Source organism: Entelurus aequoreus, linkage group LG07 (genome assembly GCF_033978785.1).
Source record: "Entelurus aequoreus isolate RoL-2023_Sb linkage group LG07, RoL_Eaeq_v1.1, whole genome shotgun sequence".
NCBI lineage: Eukaryota > Metazoa > Chordata > Actinopteri > Syngnathiformes > Syngnathidae > Entelurus > Entelurus aequoreus.
In genome coordinates, this window is record NC_084737.1 from 40,067,525 (window position 1) to 40,085,967 (window position 18,443).

Sequence of the window (18,443 nt, forward strand, 5' to 3'; positions counted from 1 at the left end):
ACGTCATCATACCTAGACGTTTTCAGCCGGAAGTTTCCCGGGAAATTTAAAATTGCACTTCATAAGTTAACCCGGCCGTATTGGCATGTGTTGCAATGTTAAGATTTCATCATTGATATATAAACTATCAGACTGCGTGGTCGGTAGTAGTGGGTTTCAGTAGGCCTTTAAATGGCGTGACATCTTTTATTTTGACTTATGTCTGGAGCCAAGTTAATAGAAGGACGTGAAAGTTGTGTGAGGCTGCTTGTGGTACAGCAGTAAATCACACTAACTGGAGACTTTCTTTGGAATATTTGTGTCTCTGCCCCTCTCCTGGCCTCCTGAATGCTCCCTTCTTCCCTCAAATCACCAAGCCTGAAATAATTCTAAGATTTGATTTATTTGTCTTTATTAAATGACATCCGTGAAATGACTGATCAAGGCGATGAGCCCATACTGTACTATAATGTAAAATACTTAGTTCTGTCTTATATTATTAATCACTGTCATCTGAGGATACTGGCAGTGCCTGTGGGTTTTTTGAAACCCTTTCTTTGTACAGCTGCAATACCATGTGTTTGCCTTTCTTGTACGTCCAGTATGAATTGTTCACGTGCATCCATAAGTACTGGTAGCCTACATTGTGTGAGAATAAATCAATACACAGTGATCATTTTTTAAACAAATCTTAATAAAGGTCAAAGTATAAAACAGGCTACAAAAATAACCATTGGGTAACTTGTCATACATTGATGCAGTATGAGAACCTAAGCTGTGGATATGTATGCATGATAGCAGCCGGATTGTTCCCATGAGACCTGCAAGTTAGGAACAGGTTCGGCCAGCCTGGCAGGTTGTCACACTTCCTTTGTGGTGTGCATGTTGCTGCTCCTTTGTTTTCCGGATTAGCTACTTGTGACGGAAGTGCAGCCTGCGTTTTTTCCACTTCCAACCACCAAGACTTTCTGAAGGTAGTTTAAGAAGCATGTGAGCCTAGATTTAGCAGGGATGAGGGTAGCAGTCTCCGCAGTAGCTGCAATGTGCCCTGAGGTTCTTCTGAATTAGTTTTTTGTCTGTGATGGCGATTTCTTCCCCTAGCTTCTTGGTTTGCATGCTCCAAGTGTGTAAAGCTGTTTATAAAAAAAAAAAAGGTAATCAGGGTTGTAATACGAGTTCAAGTTTGTCGGTCATGTCAATGTTGTGGTTCTCTCTTCTTACCCTTGTGACGTTCCACCGCTTAGCCAGTATAGCAGACACTGATGAACAAATATATACTGCTCCTAATACACACAGGAAAAGTGGCTTGATAAGATGCTTCTGATATTTACAGTCTGAACACATGCATATAAGGTCACTTAGTTGTATTACTCTATCAAGTCTCCTTGATCACATTTTTGTCAAAAAGTTGGTAAAACTATAAGCAACTGCATTGTCTCTTCATCCACTTTAGTATTGGATTTCCTGAGAAAATGCAGAATCCAAGAGCAAAACATTTGAGCTCCCTCTCAGCACTTTTTACTTCTTTAAGCAATTGTGTGACACTTGTTTCAGATATTTTTTTTCTTGTTTTTGGGTGCATAACCAACCAGAGTCTGAACCATCCACATTCTACGTAGTCGTAGGTCAGCAACAGCAGCTTGGATATCAGGCCGCCTGCCGCATATGCACAGCTGCATCATCCACAGCAGTGCGACAAATGTCCCCGATCGTCCTACGCCTGCACTGATAAACAGCAGAGAGGGATCATAAGCCTCTGGATGGCATGGAGGTAATGTTAAGATGTGCAGAAGGCCAAAGGTCAGACCTGCAGTGCACCACAGCTGGCCCCAGACGTGGCATGTCTTGCAAAAGACATCGCACGTGATCTGTAAAGCGACAGAGTGAGGAAGGGTCCGTTGGAACGCCGCGGTCGGGCCAGGATGGATATTGATAGTGTGTTATGATCCTTTTTGTGAGACAGTCTCTCTGAAACACAGAACACCAGCCTTTGACGTGGCACAAACCTAGGTAAGCACCTACCAAGTCGTGATTACAAAGTAGAATGGAGAAGACAAATTATTCTAACCTGTCTGAGGTGAATGGTGGAGGTAAAATAATCTGGGCCCAATTGTTTCCGAGTTACTGTCCTCACTTGGAAAGGTCCGTGATAAACTGTTCCTGATTGCAGAGACCAATACTCGTCACACAGCACCTGCACCATCCAAGCAGATTTTTGACGTCTACTGCATAATACTTCAATTAAACAAATACTAGACACGCATTTCGTGGATGATTACTGCAGTGACAGTAATTGTGTGTGTGTGTGTATATATATATATATATATATATACACACACATATAGGCTCCAGCACCCCCCGCGACCCTGAACATAGTTGACAAAGGGGGAGATCTTGCTTTGGTTTTTTGGTGACCACTGCCCTGTATGAAAACCAGCGCTTCCCATCCAACCTGATGAAGCATGAAAGGTGCTGTAAAGAGGAATGAACGAAACTGCCCAAAGAAAGATGTGCCAAGCTTGTGGCATCATATTCAAACGTACTTCAGGCTGCATGTGTTCCAAAGGTGCATCAACAAAGTATTGAGCAAAGGCTGTGAATACTTATATACATATGTGATTTCTCAGTTTTTTATTTTTAATACATTTGCAAAAATGTTTAAACATTTTTTTTCTTCACATAGTCATTATTGGATAGTATCTGTGGAGTTTTGAGAACAAAATTTATGTATTCCATATTAGAGTAAGGCTGTAACATAAGAACATGTGGAAAAAGTGAGGTGCTGTGAATACTTCCCGGATTCAATGGATGTAAGTGAGTGAGCCAGATCTATTTAAAAATATATTTTTAAAAATGTATCCTTAAAAAACAAATATATTTTGTTTTGTTGTTTTTTTTGTTTTTTTAAATTATGATTCAATTTAAAATCCAAATAAATGAGAAACGCGATTTGGATGTGAAATCTTTTTTTTTAAACATCACTTAATAGGACAGCTAAAAGGGGAACTGCACTTCTTTGGAATTGTGCGTATTGTTTACAATCATGAGATACAAAAAAGACAAAAGTGTTTTTTTTGCATTCTAACATATAAAAATCGGCTTGTTCTAGGTAGCAAGCAATGCATCTAATAGCAGCAATCCATTCTGTCTCTAAATCATTTTAAAAAGGTATTCAAAAATCGGCACCAATACTTAATTTATGTCCCGTAACCTGTATAATAACCAAGCTGTAGCAACATTGTTTTTGTAAGAGCTAACACTGAGGAACCCTTTTTCTAGCGTAGTAACACATCAGCGTGATACGGTGTTAGTCGTAAAAGCTAACTACAGAAAGAGATAAGCTAGCTTCTACGTCAACACGAAACGTGTTTGAGTTTGTAATGCACAATACTGCAATAGGACACCAATCTTTACTTACTGAATAACATGAACATTCATATTACAGTATCTGTAAGATATTAGCCCACATTTCATGTTTTCTTTGTAAACAGCTAGCCAGTCAGCGTATGTACTGTAGTTGGCGTGCTGCGTATCATGGTCGATATTAAAGTGACTCACTCGATGGACAGTTGTCTGTTTGGTGCAGTTCCCCTTTAACAATGAAAAAAAAAACCAATTCGCCAGAGACATAGTATTGTAGTCGAACCTATTTTTTTTTTGTTTTGTTATCTTTATTAATGATTATAATGTTATTTTTTCAAATTGTGTATTTATTGATGAGCAAAATGTAATTGTCCTACTTTCACACTTATTATTATTCAACTCTTTTTTTTTAGTTTAGATACATGTATTTTTTTTGGATTTTCCATCAAGTGTATGTTTATTTGTTCCTTAAAAACTCCAATAATTACGTAAAAAAAAAAAAAAAGAACCTATTTTTTATACAATTACACCAACCCCACTGACAACGAATTTTCCAGTCTGAACACGTCAGTAAAAAGATGTATCACAAGTATAAGCCTTTCAAATGGAGGGTATGAAGAATTAATATGTTATTTTTTGTAATTTTAGTGTAACAAGAAACTTTGGCAAGAAAGCATTGATTCCTGCTTGTTACAATTGTATTACTTGCCAAGGCTCCGAGATAAAGTGAGATGTTTAAAGGCACACACACTCACACACTTACGCACATCAACACAAAGGTAACATGTCTCACTATGTCCTTGTGTTTCACAGCTGTCACCATGACGATTACCCTCACGTTCTGCTCCCACACCATCCTCCAGAAATCAACTATAGTGTTTAGCGTTGGGCCCTGGGTGCAGATGAAGTCTCGTTCTGATCCTCCGCCCTGTGTACAAATTCACAATAACTATCTGATAACAAATCATCTATGCTGCGATGGTGTGTCGTGTCTTACTGGCACAAAATTTGCATTGATGTAGTCAGAGTTGGGATTGGAGTTTTGAATGGACAATCTCACCCGACAGTGGTCATCTGTACCAACACGTAGTTGAGAAAATGAAAAGCAAGGGTTGCTTCACATACAAGCACAGTATGTTGTGTACTCACATGGTAAAATGTACGGGTAGCGGTTCTTTTCTCTGTTAGCCTCTAACTCCCCCACTTTCATTGACAGATCTTTGCCGACATCATTTAGCTTCTTTAAAAAGACAGTGATATCATTACATGAGCAATAAGGAATATTTAGTAGTGTCAAACGATTAACATTGTAAATCAGATTAATAATGATGATGGATCAAGCCAATTAATCGCACTAATTTGGACAACCCTAATATTTTGTAAACTAAACCCTAAAAAAACGTTTTGGTCTTCTCATGGCTCACAAAATATTGTTGGGTCATAAAAGGTGCCCCCAAACTATTTTATAGATTCGATGATCCCGGGTTGCCATGGCAATGGCATGACTTCTCTTTTTTACCAAGCCAGTGTTGAATTGATGGTATTGAAGTGGTCATTACTGTTGTCGAATACATTTTATAGTCGCTTGGTTTTCAGAGTGTGAGGGGCCTCCTCTGGGAGGTGCCTCAAGACGAAAATGTATGATTATGTCAGAGAAAAAAAACAACCCTTATTTGTCAGGAGGGATCAATGAGGAAAATCTTAGATATGACACCTTTTGTTACGGTGTGTGTTGGTCTTGACCCCAGTGCAGAAACAGGAGACGGCGTGCCGGTAAAAATGTATTTGATAAAAAATACAAAATAAAAAATGCAGCTTGGGACAGCACACAAAACAAAAACTAGTGCAGCTAGAGACCACACACAAAACAAAAACTTGTGCAGCTAGGGACAGCACACAAAACAAAAACTAGTGCAGCTAGAGACCACACACAAAACAAAAAATTGTGCAGCTAGAGACCACACACAAAACAAAAAATAGTGCAGCTAGGGAGTGCACACAATAACCCAATTATAGTGCAACAGGGAAGTGCACAAAAGGAAAAACCATTAGTCACAGGTGGCACAGGAAACTCTATGCAGGATAGAGGTCCAGAGCACAAAGATCCAGACCACAGGACTGTCATATAAAGCATCCTGACTGGTAACCAGGAACAGGTGTGTCCTGATTGTCAATTACCAACAGGTAAAGGAAACTAGTGCTCAGACTTGAGGATTGGTGACAATGGGAGGCAAACAGGAAATGGAACTGAAAATAAGAATGCTGGAGGGGAAAAAACACAAAACACAGGAACATAAATGAGCAAATTCTAAAACTGTCATGAGAAGTCATGACAGTTTTAATAATTAGAAGTTATGTAGCTTATATTTGGAATGTGTGGCCTAAAAGCAAAAAGAAAATGGGTTTATTTGACCTATGATCGTAATTGTGTTGGCCAGCTTGTGGCAAGGAAACATTCTCTGGAAGTCTGAAAAGCATCTGAATCAAGTAGGGAAGCAATACAAGGAAGTCAAGTTTTAAATTGTACTTTTGCCCTGCTAACATTTTCAACAAACAGACAATTTACCTCAAATTCTTGTTTAAAGCCTTTGTTGTTACACGCAGAGAGTGTTTGGCAAACAGAGTCAAAATCCTGGAGGATCTGTGCTTTTGAAAAAGTCTGCGACCTGGAAAATAAACATTAATTTTCATCTTAAACATTCATTTTTATCTATCTATCTATCTATCTATCTATCTATCTATCTATCTATCTATCTATCTATCTATCTATCTATCTATCTATCTATCTATCTATCTATCTATCTATCTATCTATCTATCTATCTATCTATCTATCTATCTATCTATCTATCTATCTATCTATCTATCTATCTATCTATCTATCTATCTATCTATCTATCTATCTACCGACCGTATTTTTCGGACTATAAGTCGCTCCGGAGTATAAGTATACCAAACAATCTGTCACTCCTGATCGATAAATCCGATAAAATCTTCTTCCTCGTTGTCGCTCCTGGTATGCTGTGCTTCCTTTCTTTCTGCTGCTCGATCGCCGTTTTCTGCTGCATATTTCACTACGTCCAGCTTGCAATCTGCAGTATATGATTTCCTTTTCGTTGCCATTTTTGGTCAGTTTTTATAAATTACCGCCAATGTAGAAATTATCCATTTTAATAGATACGTCAGTAGCATATAGCAGTTAGCATCCCATGACCCACAATGCACTTCTGCCATGACCCTCCCCCGCCAAATTCTTATTGGTTGACATGTGTGTGACGATTGCTGACATTTTGCTTCGTCTCGTCCGTGAATTAGATAAATAATATTATTTGATATTTTACGGTAATGTGTTAGTAATTTCACACATAAGTTGCTCCGGAGTATATGTCGCACCCACGGCCAAACTATGAAAAAAACTGCGATTTATAATCCGAAAAACATCTATCTATCTATCTATCTATCCATCCATCCATCCATCCATCCATCCATCCATCCATCCATCCATCCATCCATCCATCTATCTATCTATCTATCTATCTATCTATCTATCTATCTATCTATCTATCTATCTATCTATCTATCTATCTATCTATCTATCTATCTATCTATCTATCTATCTATCTATCTATCTATCTATCTATCTATCTATCTATCTATCTATCTATCTATCTATCTATCTATCTATCTATCCATCTATCTATCTATCTATCTATCTATCTACCGTAGTTTTCGGACTATAAGTCGCAGTTTTTTTTCATACTCAGGAGCGACTTATGTGTGAAATTATTAACACATTACCGTAAAATATCAAATAATATTATTTAGCTCATTCACGTAAGAGACTAGACGTATAAGATTTCATCGGATTTAGCGATTAGGAGTGACAGATTGTTTGGTAAACGTATAGCATGTTCTATATGTTATAGTTATTTGAATGACTCTTACCACAATATGTTACGTTAACATACCAGGCACGTTCTCAGTTGGTTATTTATGCGTCATATAACATACACTTATTCAGCCTGTTGTTCACTATTCTTTATTTATTTTAAATTGCCTTTCAAATGTCTATTCTTGGTGTTGGGTTTTATCAAATACATTTCCCCAAAAAATGAGACTTATACTCCAGTGCGACTTATGTATGCTTTTTTCCTTCTTTATTATGCATTTTCGGCCGGTGCGACTTATACTCCGAAGCGACTTATACTCCGAAAAATACGGTATCTATCTATCTATCTATCTATCTATCTATCTATCTATCTATCTATCTATCTATCTATCTATCTATCTATCTATCTATCTATCTATCTATCTATCTATCTATCTATCTATCTATCTATCTATCTATCTATCTATCTATCTATCTATCTATCTATCTATCTATCCACCCATCCATCCATTATTTACAGCACTTGACTTTCCCCTACATATGGTAATATAGCCTTATTCCATCCATCCATCCATCCATTTTCTACCGCTTCTCCCTATCGGGGTGGCGGGGGGTGCTGGAGCCTATCTCAGCTGCATTCGGATGAATAAATAAATTCACCCTAAAATGACAACATGATTTTTTAATTTGTTTTTAAATTGAAAACATTTAAAAACAATCACTATGGGTTTTTGTTATGTGTTGAAATTTGAAGAGTAAATAAAAAACAATTTATTGTTTGGAATAAGTGAAGAGCTGTGAATACTTAGACCTGATCTACAAACGTACTAAGATTCAAATATGACAAAGTAAACAACGTTTGTAAACTCTAAAAATGGCGTGTACTGTTAGTGGGCATGTTGTTGGTGATCTATTAATAGATGATATTTATATTACTAATTAGATTATATTACTTTTTTTTTTCTGACAGAGCAAATGTGTTGCTACACGTAGGATGGATGATTATTGTCTGTGGTTGAAGTGCGATCACCTCCCTTCTCACAGCCATTTGTGGGTAACTGTGCCAGTTGGCACTTACCTTCCAAATGTGATAAATATTCTGTAGATGCAAATCAGTGGTCACAAAACAGTTTTAGTCCTGTTAAATCCCATTGCGAGTTCTAAATGATTATATTTGCATTTCCTCCTCCTAGTATGCAGGGCATTCTAATCAGAATATATTCTGCATGTACTGTACATGAAGACAGACACGCTAAATGGATTGCGTGAGCTATTTTGCTCATTTACAAAAGGTAATCCTTTGCGCACGAACTTAGTAGATCAGTTTGATAGACACAAATCTTCAGTAGATCAGGCCCTTACTGTACATATTCTACATTCTTACAATAAGATGTTATAGTTTGTTTTGGGGTACTCACCTCATGTCTTTCCTTGTACTTGACCACCAACTCAGGCAGTGTGTTGAAGGCTGATGATTGTCAGTTTGAGAATGGAATGCTATAAAAAAACACATTTCACAAACTAGCAATAATCAATTAAATACAAAGTAAGTAAAGAAGATACAAAGTTCCATCCCTGCTCTTAATGGTTTACCGTAATGGTCGCTTCATATAATGATGTTGGTAAGTTAATAGCCCCTTTGAAACCCAACTCCTCATCCAATCTGCCACAGCAATGTTTAGTCAGAAAGACACGATCCAAGACAAACTGCATTCTTACTACAAAACTGTTCCAACAAGAGGAAAAACCCGCTCCAACAAGTTTCCAACAACAAACACTAAAACACAGTCACGGTTTAAAGAACCTTAGGTTTCCAATTGTTTTGTTGTTTAAGAATTACCTTTCTGGACAACTTGCTGTGTAGGCTTTGTAGTTTAAATCGAAGACAAAAAACCACGCTGCTCCAAGTCCTGTAGACTTCTGGTTTTAATAATCCACAGAAAGGCCCAGTCAAAGAAGAAAAATAGCAAAAAGGGTGGAGCTAAAGGGTGGAGGCTGGAGCTTTGGAGAAATGAAGGGTAGTCCTGTTTAGAGATGTCCGATAATATCGGCCTGCCGTTAAAATGTAATATCGGAAATTATCGGTATCGTTTTTTTTTATTATCGGTATCGTTTTTTTTTTTTTTTTTTTACACTCATTGACACTCATTCACACAAAAGGGTTGTTTCTTTCTGTTATTAATATTCTGGTTCCTACATAATATATCAATATATATCAATACAGTCTGCAAGGGATACAGTCCGTAAGCACACATGATTGTGCGTGCTGCTGGTCCACTAATAGTACTAACCTTTAACAGTTAATTTTACTAGTTTTCATTAATTACTAGTTTCAATGTAACTGTTTTTATATTGTTTTACTTTCTTTTTTATTCAAGAAAATGTTTTTAATTTATTTATCTTATTTTATTTTATTAATTTTTTTTTAAAAGTACCTTATCTTCACCATACCTGGTTGTCCAAATTAGGCATAATAATGTGTTAATTTCACGACTGTATATATCGGTTGATATCGGTATCGGTTGATATCGGTATCGGTAATTAAAGAGTTGGACAATATCGGAATATCGGATATCGGCAAAAAGCCATTATCGGACATCCCTAGTCCTGTTAGTCATGTAGCCCTCAGATGTTCTTGTTTCTACTTACACAAAATGTCATCCCTTCTGGGGAATTCAGTGTCTCTGTCCCATTATGGTATCCATGCAAAAAGTTACATTGTTTAAGGCGTCGTCACATTGTCCATAATGTAAATGATAAATGGGTTATACTTGTATAGCGCTTTTCTACCTTCAAGGTACTCAAAGCACTTTGACAGTATTTCCACATTCACACACACACTGATGGCGGGAGCTGCCATGCAAGGCGCTAACCAGCAGCCATCAGGAGCAAGGGTGAAGTGTCTTGCCCAAGGACACAACGGACGTGACTAGGATGGTAGAAGGTGGGGATTGAACCCCAGTAACCAGCAACCCTCCGATTGCTGGCACGGCCACTCTACCAACTTCGCCACGCCGCCCCATCATCATCTTATGAATCATATTGATTACGCCCTGCAATTATTTACATATCGCATCTGTCACAACCAAAAATTGACTTCATGATTGCTTTGCCTTAGTCATAGACACTGAAGACACATGGAATTTCAGTGCAATGTTGTTGTTCAATCAGTCAATCAGAACCAGAATCAGACTTTGTTTATATGGCACTTTTCATGCACAGGCAAGTGGCAACACAAAGCGCTTTACACCAAAATAAAAAAGAGAAAAAAAGACACACACACACACACACACACACACACACACACACACACACACACACACACACACACACACACACACACACACACACACACACACACACACACACACACACACACACACACACCGTGGCGCGGTTGGGAGAGTGGCCGTGTCAGCAACTTGAGGGTTCTTGGCTCGATCCCCACCTTCTACCAGCCTCGTCACGTCCGTTGGGTCCTTGAGCAAGACACTTCACCCTTGCTCCTGATGGGTCGTGGTTAGGGCCTTGCATGGCAGCTCCCGCCATCAGTGTGTGAATGTGTGTGTGAATGGGTGAATGTGGAAATAGTGTCAAAGCGCTTTGAGTACCTTGAAGGTAGAAAAGCGCTATACAAGTACAACCCATTTACCATTTACACACACACACGCATGCACGCAGCACTATAAACAATAACAAAACATGGCATGGCACTGAAGATTAAGGAAAAACACATCCTATGGAGGAGTCCACACTGGACTAAAATTAATACCATCTAAAAAATAGTAGAACAAATATTTTACCATATGTAAAAATGAAATAAAAATAATACATTAATAAATGAATACAAACATTAGGCGATTGAGAAATTTTTTACTAATAATAGCAATAATTAATATAGAAAATAACAGAGTGAAAATAGGAACCTAAGTGTATTATGATCAGTAGAAAGTGTGATTAAAAAGGTGTCTTAAAAAAAAAAAAAAAAGTGTGTCTTAACGCTTTTTAAAAAAAACAACATAAACAGTCCCTGCAGTCCTGAGGCTCTCTGGCAGGTGGGGGCCATCATGACTTAATGTTGCATAACCGAGAGTCTTGGTTCTGGTATTTGGCATACTTGCCAACCCTCCCGGTTTTACCGGGAGACTCCCGGTTTTACCGGGAGACTCCCGGTATTCAGCGCCTCTCCCTATAACCTCCCGGCAGAAATTTTCTCCCGACAAACTCCCGGTATTCAGCCGGAGCTGGAGGCCACGCCCCCTCCTGCTCAATTCGGCCCTGAGTGGGGACAGCCTGTTCTCACGTCCGCTTTCCCACAATATAAACAGCTTGCCTGCCCAATGACGTCATAACATCTACGGCTTTTAGAGAGTTGAGTGCACAACTGCACACACAACAAGGAGAAGAAGCAGAAGAACGAGGAAGTTACAGACATGGCGACGCCGTCGACGAGCAAGATGAAGAAATACGCTTGCAAGTTCCAAAACGAATGGAAACAAGAATTTCAGTTCATCCAGGACAGTTCGAAGGGGAAGGGGTATGTTGCCTGTACATTTTGTAAAACAGACTTCTCCATTGAACACGGTGGCCGAAATGATATACTTATTCATGAACGGAGAACGAAGCACATGGCGGCGGCAGCGCAGCACCGTTCACAGCCCAGTATTATGGGCCACCTCGCAAAATGTATTATATATATAATAAAATAAATATATATATATATATATATATATATATATATATAGCTAGAATTCACTGAAAGTCAAGTATTTTATACATTATATATATATATATATATATATATATATATATATATATATATATATATATATATATATATATATATATATGTGAAATACTTGAGTTGGTGAATTCTAGCTGTAAATATACTCCCCTCTTAACCACGCCCTTAACCACGCCCCCAACCACGCCTTCCGCCCCCAGCCACGCCACCCGCCCCCTCGTCCAGGTAGAGGACGAGAATCTGTCCCAGGTGGAGGAGTTTAAGTATCTCGGGGTCTTGTTCACGAGTGAGGGAAAGATGGAGAAGGAAATCAGCCGGAGAATCGGAGCAGCTGGGGCAGTATTGCAATCTCTCTGCCGCACTGTTGTGACGAAACGAGAGCTGAGCCAGAAGGCAAAGCTCTTGGTCTACCGAGCTATCTACATTCCTACCAGTGGAGGCTGGTGACTTCCAGAATTGAGGAGGCCATTTTTTTCCGCTTGCTCACTTCACTCGCGATGGAATGTTCCCTGTTCTCTTATCTGTCTTTGTGCTGGCCAAAGGCATACTATTTGGAGTGTAAGCTACAGTCAGAAAGTTCTTGCTGATGCAATTCATTGTGCAGAGCTTAGCCTTGTGCCTTCCTGAAGAAATTACATTGCTGTAAGTCTATGAGCCTGCCTGATAATTAAGCTGAGAAATGACATTTGGATGTTATATAAACGCCAAGTGAACATGTGTAAAAGGCAGGAATTTTAATTATGTAGTTAAAAACAATTTTGTTTAGCTTACATTTTTCATTCTTCTACAGCTTCAACATGTAATCACCAATTTAATCAAGTTTAGCATATAAAAAAGATAAGATAACACTTTCTTTATCATATGTAGTTTTATTCAATATATTTAATATAAAATATGTAAAAATATGGTTCCAGTTGGCTTTATCTGCTGAGAAACACAGACAAAATGGAGTGTTATTACTACTGAGAACTAGTGGTGTAACACTGGTAGAGACATCTAATTAGTTCAACTCACATCTGGTTTAGCTGAGGGGCGGCATGCTCTCTCCTGGACTCCACTCCACAGGTTGGTGCTGGCTTCATCATTCTCAAATTGCGCCAGAATCTCGCCGATTTCCGAGGTCGTTTTAAGCAAAAATATTTGGCTATATGAGCTATAAACTTCACGGATGATAGCCAGGGGTGTTCTCTAAATTTCCTGAAAAGCACAAGTTGATAGGACACTCGTAGCCACTATGGCGAGTGTTTGTTTGACTGAAGTGGCTGGCGAATTCTCAAAATGGCTTCTGTGTTGATTAGGAAAGGAAAGGATTGATTCCAAATGAACCAGTAGCATGTGATTGGACGAACAAAATGTCAATCTTTCAGCCCTGGACACAATGCATGGTGAGGCCAGGCCTCCGTTGCCCACCCATTTTCAGTGATCTGGCCAATCACATATTGGCATGAAAAAGCATGCATTACATTGACTTCTATGAGAAGCTAATTTCCTAGGGGAGGCCTGGCCTCCCTTAATACAAACTGATAGGGAAATCTGGCCTGTTGCTTTACAATTGCAATATTGGGTTTTAGCCATGGGAACATTTAGATTTATGAACAAAACTAAAATAATATGAATATAAAAAATAAAAAATATGTTTTTTGTTAAAATAAATAAATAAAATAAATATATTTATTGTTTTTTTTAAATCTCTCTCTTCTCTCAAATTATTGGGGAGGCCAGGCCTCCTCCACCTCTATGGAGGAGCCTCCACTGATTCCTACTCTCACCTATGGTCATGAAGTGTGGGTCATGACCGAAAGAATAAGATCGCGGATACAAGCGGCCGAAATGAGTTTCCTCAGAAGGGTGGCTGGCATCTTCCTTAGAGACAGGGTGAGAAGTTCAGTCACCCGAGAGAGACTCGGAGTAGAGCCGCTGCTCCTTCGCTTGGAAAGGAGCCAGCTTAGGTGGTTGGAGCATCTCCCTAGGGAGGTCCTCGTTGCACGTCCCACTGGGAGGAGACCCCGTGGCAGGCCAAAGACCAGATGGGGGGGATTACATCTCCTTTCTGGCCTGGGAACGCTTCGGGATTCCCCAGGAGGAAGTTGCTAATGTTGCTCTGGAGAGGGAAGTCTGGGGGTCTCTGCTGGAGCTGTTGACCCTGCGACCCGATTCCGGATAAGCGTTTGAAGATGGATGGATGGATGGATGAAGTACGTGTACCTATATAGATATTAAGTATGTGGGCTCTGTACCGAGGATGTCGTTGTGGCTCGTACAGCCCTTTGAGACACTTGTGATTTAGGGCTATATAAATAAACATTGATTGATTGATTGATTGAAATACAGTATATGTAATGCAATTAATTAAATAAATTAAATCAAATTAAATAAGTATCTAAATACATTGGATATCAAAATCACTACACTAACTACAGTTGTTTTCTATTATAACTGTGTGCTTAGAGTGATCTGGGATCATGTTTACACAGCTGTTTTTACACGTCATCTTTGATTGTAATGCTTTAAGTCTGCATATTAATTTCATACCAAATTGAATAGGGAAGTTTGCCAAACATGTTAATTTCATACCAAATTGAATAGGGAAGTTTGCCAAACATGAAAAAAATACAGTACAAACTGTGGTTTAGCCATAGTTTTTAGGGTAATTGCAAACACGCTCTTATACACGCTCACATAGACATGCATACACCATGAATTGGTTTACGTGGACCCCGACTTAAACAAGTTGAAAAACTTATTCGGGTGTTACCATTCAGTGGTCAATTGTACGGAATATGTACTGAACTGTGCAAACTACTAATAAAAGTTTCAATCAATCAAAAAACACACTACGATGCTTTTTTTTTTTGCCACACAGCAGAGCTTTGACTTTGCTGTAACAACAGTCATTTGTACCAACATAACACTTAAGGTTGCATTGATTAAAGCAAGCTAAAACAACAACACATAACTTCAACTACTTCAACTTTAGCAAACCCCCCCACATCAGACCCTGACGACAATGCAATATGAAGTACAAACGATAAAACATTAAATACTAAGATTATGTGAAAGTACGACTTCGCGTGTATACTTCCCTGACGACGTCCTTAAAATTTTGTAATCACCCAGGGTGTAAATCTACCCGGAACCGTCTCTAATAGCACCACTCTAAAGTTTGAACTGAGGTGTTCTAAAATTATTGACTGGAAGTGTACAGTATATGTTTAACATTATCAACAGATTTGAAAATAAAAACAGCAGGCCAAATTAAAAGTCAGATGAAAAAAATGAGTCTTTGATTTCCCTCTTTTGGCTGCTCTAATAAACTGTAGTAGCCACAGGCAGTTTGTTGAAGCCATAAAAATAGAAAGCGTCTGGGATCCATCTTCTTTTAGACTGACTTCAGCATTCTGAATCGCAGCTTTTATTCAGTCATAAAAATGAGTCCTTTAAAGAGGTAATTACAAATAGTGCAAACAGTGGGCTGTAAAAACGAAGCAGGGAAGACTTAACAGTACAACCTTTGTTGGTGAAAATATGTTATTGTTGACATGCACCATTCAGTCAGGAATGGCCAATTGCTACAAAATATAACTGAAAATCATAATTAGTCAGTGAATACAAATGTACTTGGGAGATGTGGTTTTTGAGGGTCACGTCATGACCTACTATGCATTTGAAAAAGATAACCCAATAACCCCATAAAAGAGTCATATTGACATAAGCACCTATTGTGCAGTGTATGTTATGATAATATGACACAGCTATTCCAACATCTGCAGGTATTAAGCAACCAGTGCATGTAGCACTTTGTGTTATTCTCTCCACTCTCTACTGAATCCATAGATATGTACACATGCATATGCATCAGATGTAGTATGACGTACTATGCATCATTTGCAGCATTTGTATGCAATACAAAATATGGCCGTTAGATGGCAGTGTAAGCGAATAGAGGCCAAGGGTTTCCATCAATACAATGCAAATATTTGGTGGCCTTCAGCTACTCGAGGCTGCTGTAGTATTATTGCACATTTGAGCTAGAAACAAATAAGTATTGCATAATAAAGTCAGCTTTGTGTTGATGCAGTCGATTTATTATGCCAACACTCTAGAGACGTGTCAACAATCAAGCTCCTCGTGGTAAAATTGTAACTTAGTAACAGGTCGATCATTTTAAGACAAAAGTGTTGAAGTGTAAATGTAAGGCTCAGACTCCATATCATTGCTTGTGCTATAATCCAGCCTCGATAAGAAGCATTTAACGTCTAATCCTGCCCACATGTTTTTTTTTTTTTTTTTTAATATCTTCTCTGGCGCTCAGGCTCTTTATGTGCACATACTGCAGCACTGTGGAGGTGTGTGTTTGTGTATGTGTTAGTGTGGAACAGGTTTTTATGTGTGTTCTTCAGTGATAGGGCGATGATGGTGACTCATTGGTGAGTTGTGTGTATATAAGAGAGGGTGAGAGAGAGACAGAGGGTGAGAGAGAGAAAGAGAGAGAGAGAGAAGCTCGGATACCATAGAAACACACATATAGCCGTGATGGAGGAGAGCTCTGATAAAAACAAAGTGTTTCCAACATTTTATAATATCAGCAAACCGATGGTTTGTTTGCCTTCCTGCTACAATAAGCTTCTTTTTCTGCAGCACCTCCAGCAGAGACAAGGACACTCAGTTCATTGGGAGTTCACAAGCTTCTACGTCTGCCTCATTACGGAAAACACCGTCCTACTCTATCTAATCTGTGTTTGCTTAAAATATTTGTGTTTTTTGAGGAGGCAATGGAGAGACAGATTTGCTGTCTGATGGCAATTATTCACTTGAAACAAATTTGCTCAGCCAATTAAGTATTTGACAGGGGACGCCAAAATAAACATTATTATTAATGGTTAATGAGCCCCAATATTATGTGACTTCAGAGTAGCCCATTATCTCTACCCGCACTCCATCTTCCGTTCCTTCATTTATATTTGCATACTGTGATGAATAGTTAATACCTGAAGATTTCCCATTATAATTTGGATCTCAGCAAAGTGGATGGACTTTGGTCAGCAGACAGGAAGCAAAGTGCTGAGCGTAGACTCATGTTGCTGCAGCCCAAAAATCCGTTTAGCACACCTTTCTTGGCTGACTCAAAGACACTGAAGAGCAAAGCAGCACATGATGTATCACTGCAGCACTAGAGGCCAAACTGGGAAGATGAGGAGGAATCGATGACTGATTGTCTGTTTACATATTGTTTTTTTTTTTACATTGTATTCAGCACCATGTTGACCTGCAGAGAGGATAAAAAAGTGAATGACAATACAGTGATAGACAAACAATTGTTTTTGTTGAATACGTTTGCTGTATGTTACAAACTCGCATGGCTGCTGTAGTTGTGACCCCAAGATGCAGGAGACAGGCGGACGACGTGCCGGTAGGACAACTATTTAATCATTTTACACCACAGGATGAGCAATCTTGCACACGGCATGCAGCTAACAGTCCGTAACAAAGAAACAAAACAATCCTTGAGCACCGACTGGAGGGCAAGGCAGGCATAAATGTCATCCGATTGGGAACCACGACCAAGTGTGGCCAGGCTGCCAATTAGCGACAGGTGAGGGGAAAAGTGCTCAGGGAGACAGACAGGACATGGAACCAAAATAAGAGCACTGACCATGAAATATACACAAACTAAGGAAACATGTGACACCTGACATGACAGATCGTCACACTGTAGGCATTATGCACCAGGGGCGTCACTAGCTTTTAAGGACAGGGGGGGCTTAGCCCCCAGGAGATGCAGAATGCGAGCGAACATAGCGCACGAGCACAAAACTTCACAAACGGCTAACAAAGACTTAGAAATTATTCATTGTTATTATTATTATTTCAGTCGGTTTAGTTTCAATGTGAGTTCAGTACAACAACAAACATGGGTTTGTACAGTGACATTTTGTTTACAGCATCAACAAGAAACAATTACTTGCATGATCCTTCAAGATACACTGAAACACAATGAAAGTCATGGCATTAGCCTGTAAGTTATTATTTCACAACATAGAGGCTAATGCCACAACTTTCGCTCACAATACAATAATTGTTTGTTCCCAAATATTTTGAAGTTGCACATATGTGACTAAAATGGTTGTAAATTCAAGCCCTGGAAATATTACTTAATTACTTGAATTAAAGTAATATCTGGATCGGGATAATTTGGCTTGTATATAATTATTATAATTATATATATATATATTATGGCAAGCTGTTAAGGAAATTAAATATATATGGAAGTCTGAATAGAAATGAGAAACCTTTATATATACTGTAAATAAGAAAGACTGCTGATCTGAAAAAGAGCCAAAGCTGTCAAAGAGCTGAGGGACCATCTTCAAAGTGCAATGCTGAAACAAATAATGCAAACAATAAAATGTAACTTCCAGGGCTTGAGATTAATGTAGTCCCGTCATCCCGGGGACGGTAAAAAAAATGC

At 38.8% G+C, this 18,443-nt stretch overlaps 1 protein-coding gene across 3 annotated transcripts; it reads right to left on the minus strand.

The window, feature by feature from the left end:
- Nucleotides 1-368: 368 nt before the first annotated feature.
- On the minus strand, nt 369-9,144 carry LOC133653853 (receptor-type tyrosine-protein phosphatase V-like). 3 transcript variants are annotated; one of them, XM_062053613.1, is made up of 12 exons: nt 9,071-9,087; nt 8,824-8,893; nt 8,649-8,727; nt 5,909-6,008; nt 4,492-4,582; nt 4,340-4,416; nt 4,136-4,270; nt 2,048-2,173; nt 1,787-1,947; nt 1,569-1,704; nt 1,201-1,262; nt 369-1,112 (listed from the first exon to the last, which is right to left on the minus strand). In XM_062053613.1, exons 3-12 carry the CDS (start codon nt 8,651-8,653, stop codon nt 959-961), a joined length of 1,047 nt encoding a protein of 348 aa, XP_061909597.1. In that variant the 5' UTR covers nt 8,654-8,727; nt 8,824-8,893; nt 9,071-9,087; the 3' UTR covers nt 369-958. The 3 variants fall into 3 exon arrangements, with proteins under 3 accessions (XP_061909597.1, XP_061909596.1, XP_061909595.1); XM_062053612.1 differs by lacking the exon at nt 8,824-8,893 and having other exon boundaries at nt 9,071-9,144; XM_062053611.1 differs by lacking the exon at nt 9,071-9,087 and having other exon boundaries at nt 8,649-9,001.
- Nucleotides 9,145-18,443: the final 9,299 nt, after the last annotated feature.

Coding starts and splice junctions, on each gene's coding strand:
- LOC133653853 (XM_062053611.1), bottom strand. CDS start 8,743: ATGTGTTTTTTTATAGCATTCCATTCTCAAACTGACAATCATCAGCCT. Junction 4,271..4,339: donor TCAATGCAAATTTTGTGCCA/GTAAGACACGAC, acceptor ATTTGTACACAG/GGCGGAGGATCAGAACGAGA. Junction 1,113..1,200: donor AGCGGTGGAACGTCACAAGG/GTAAGAAGAGAG, acceptor TTTTATAAACAG/CTTTACACACTTGGAGCATG.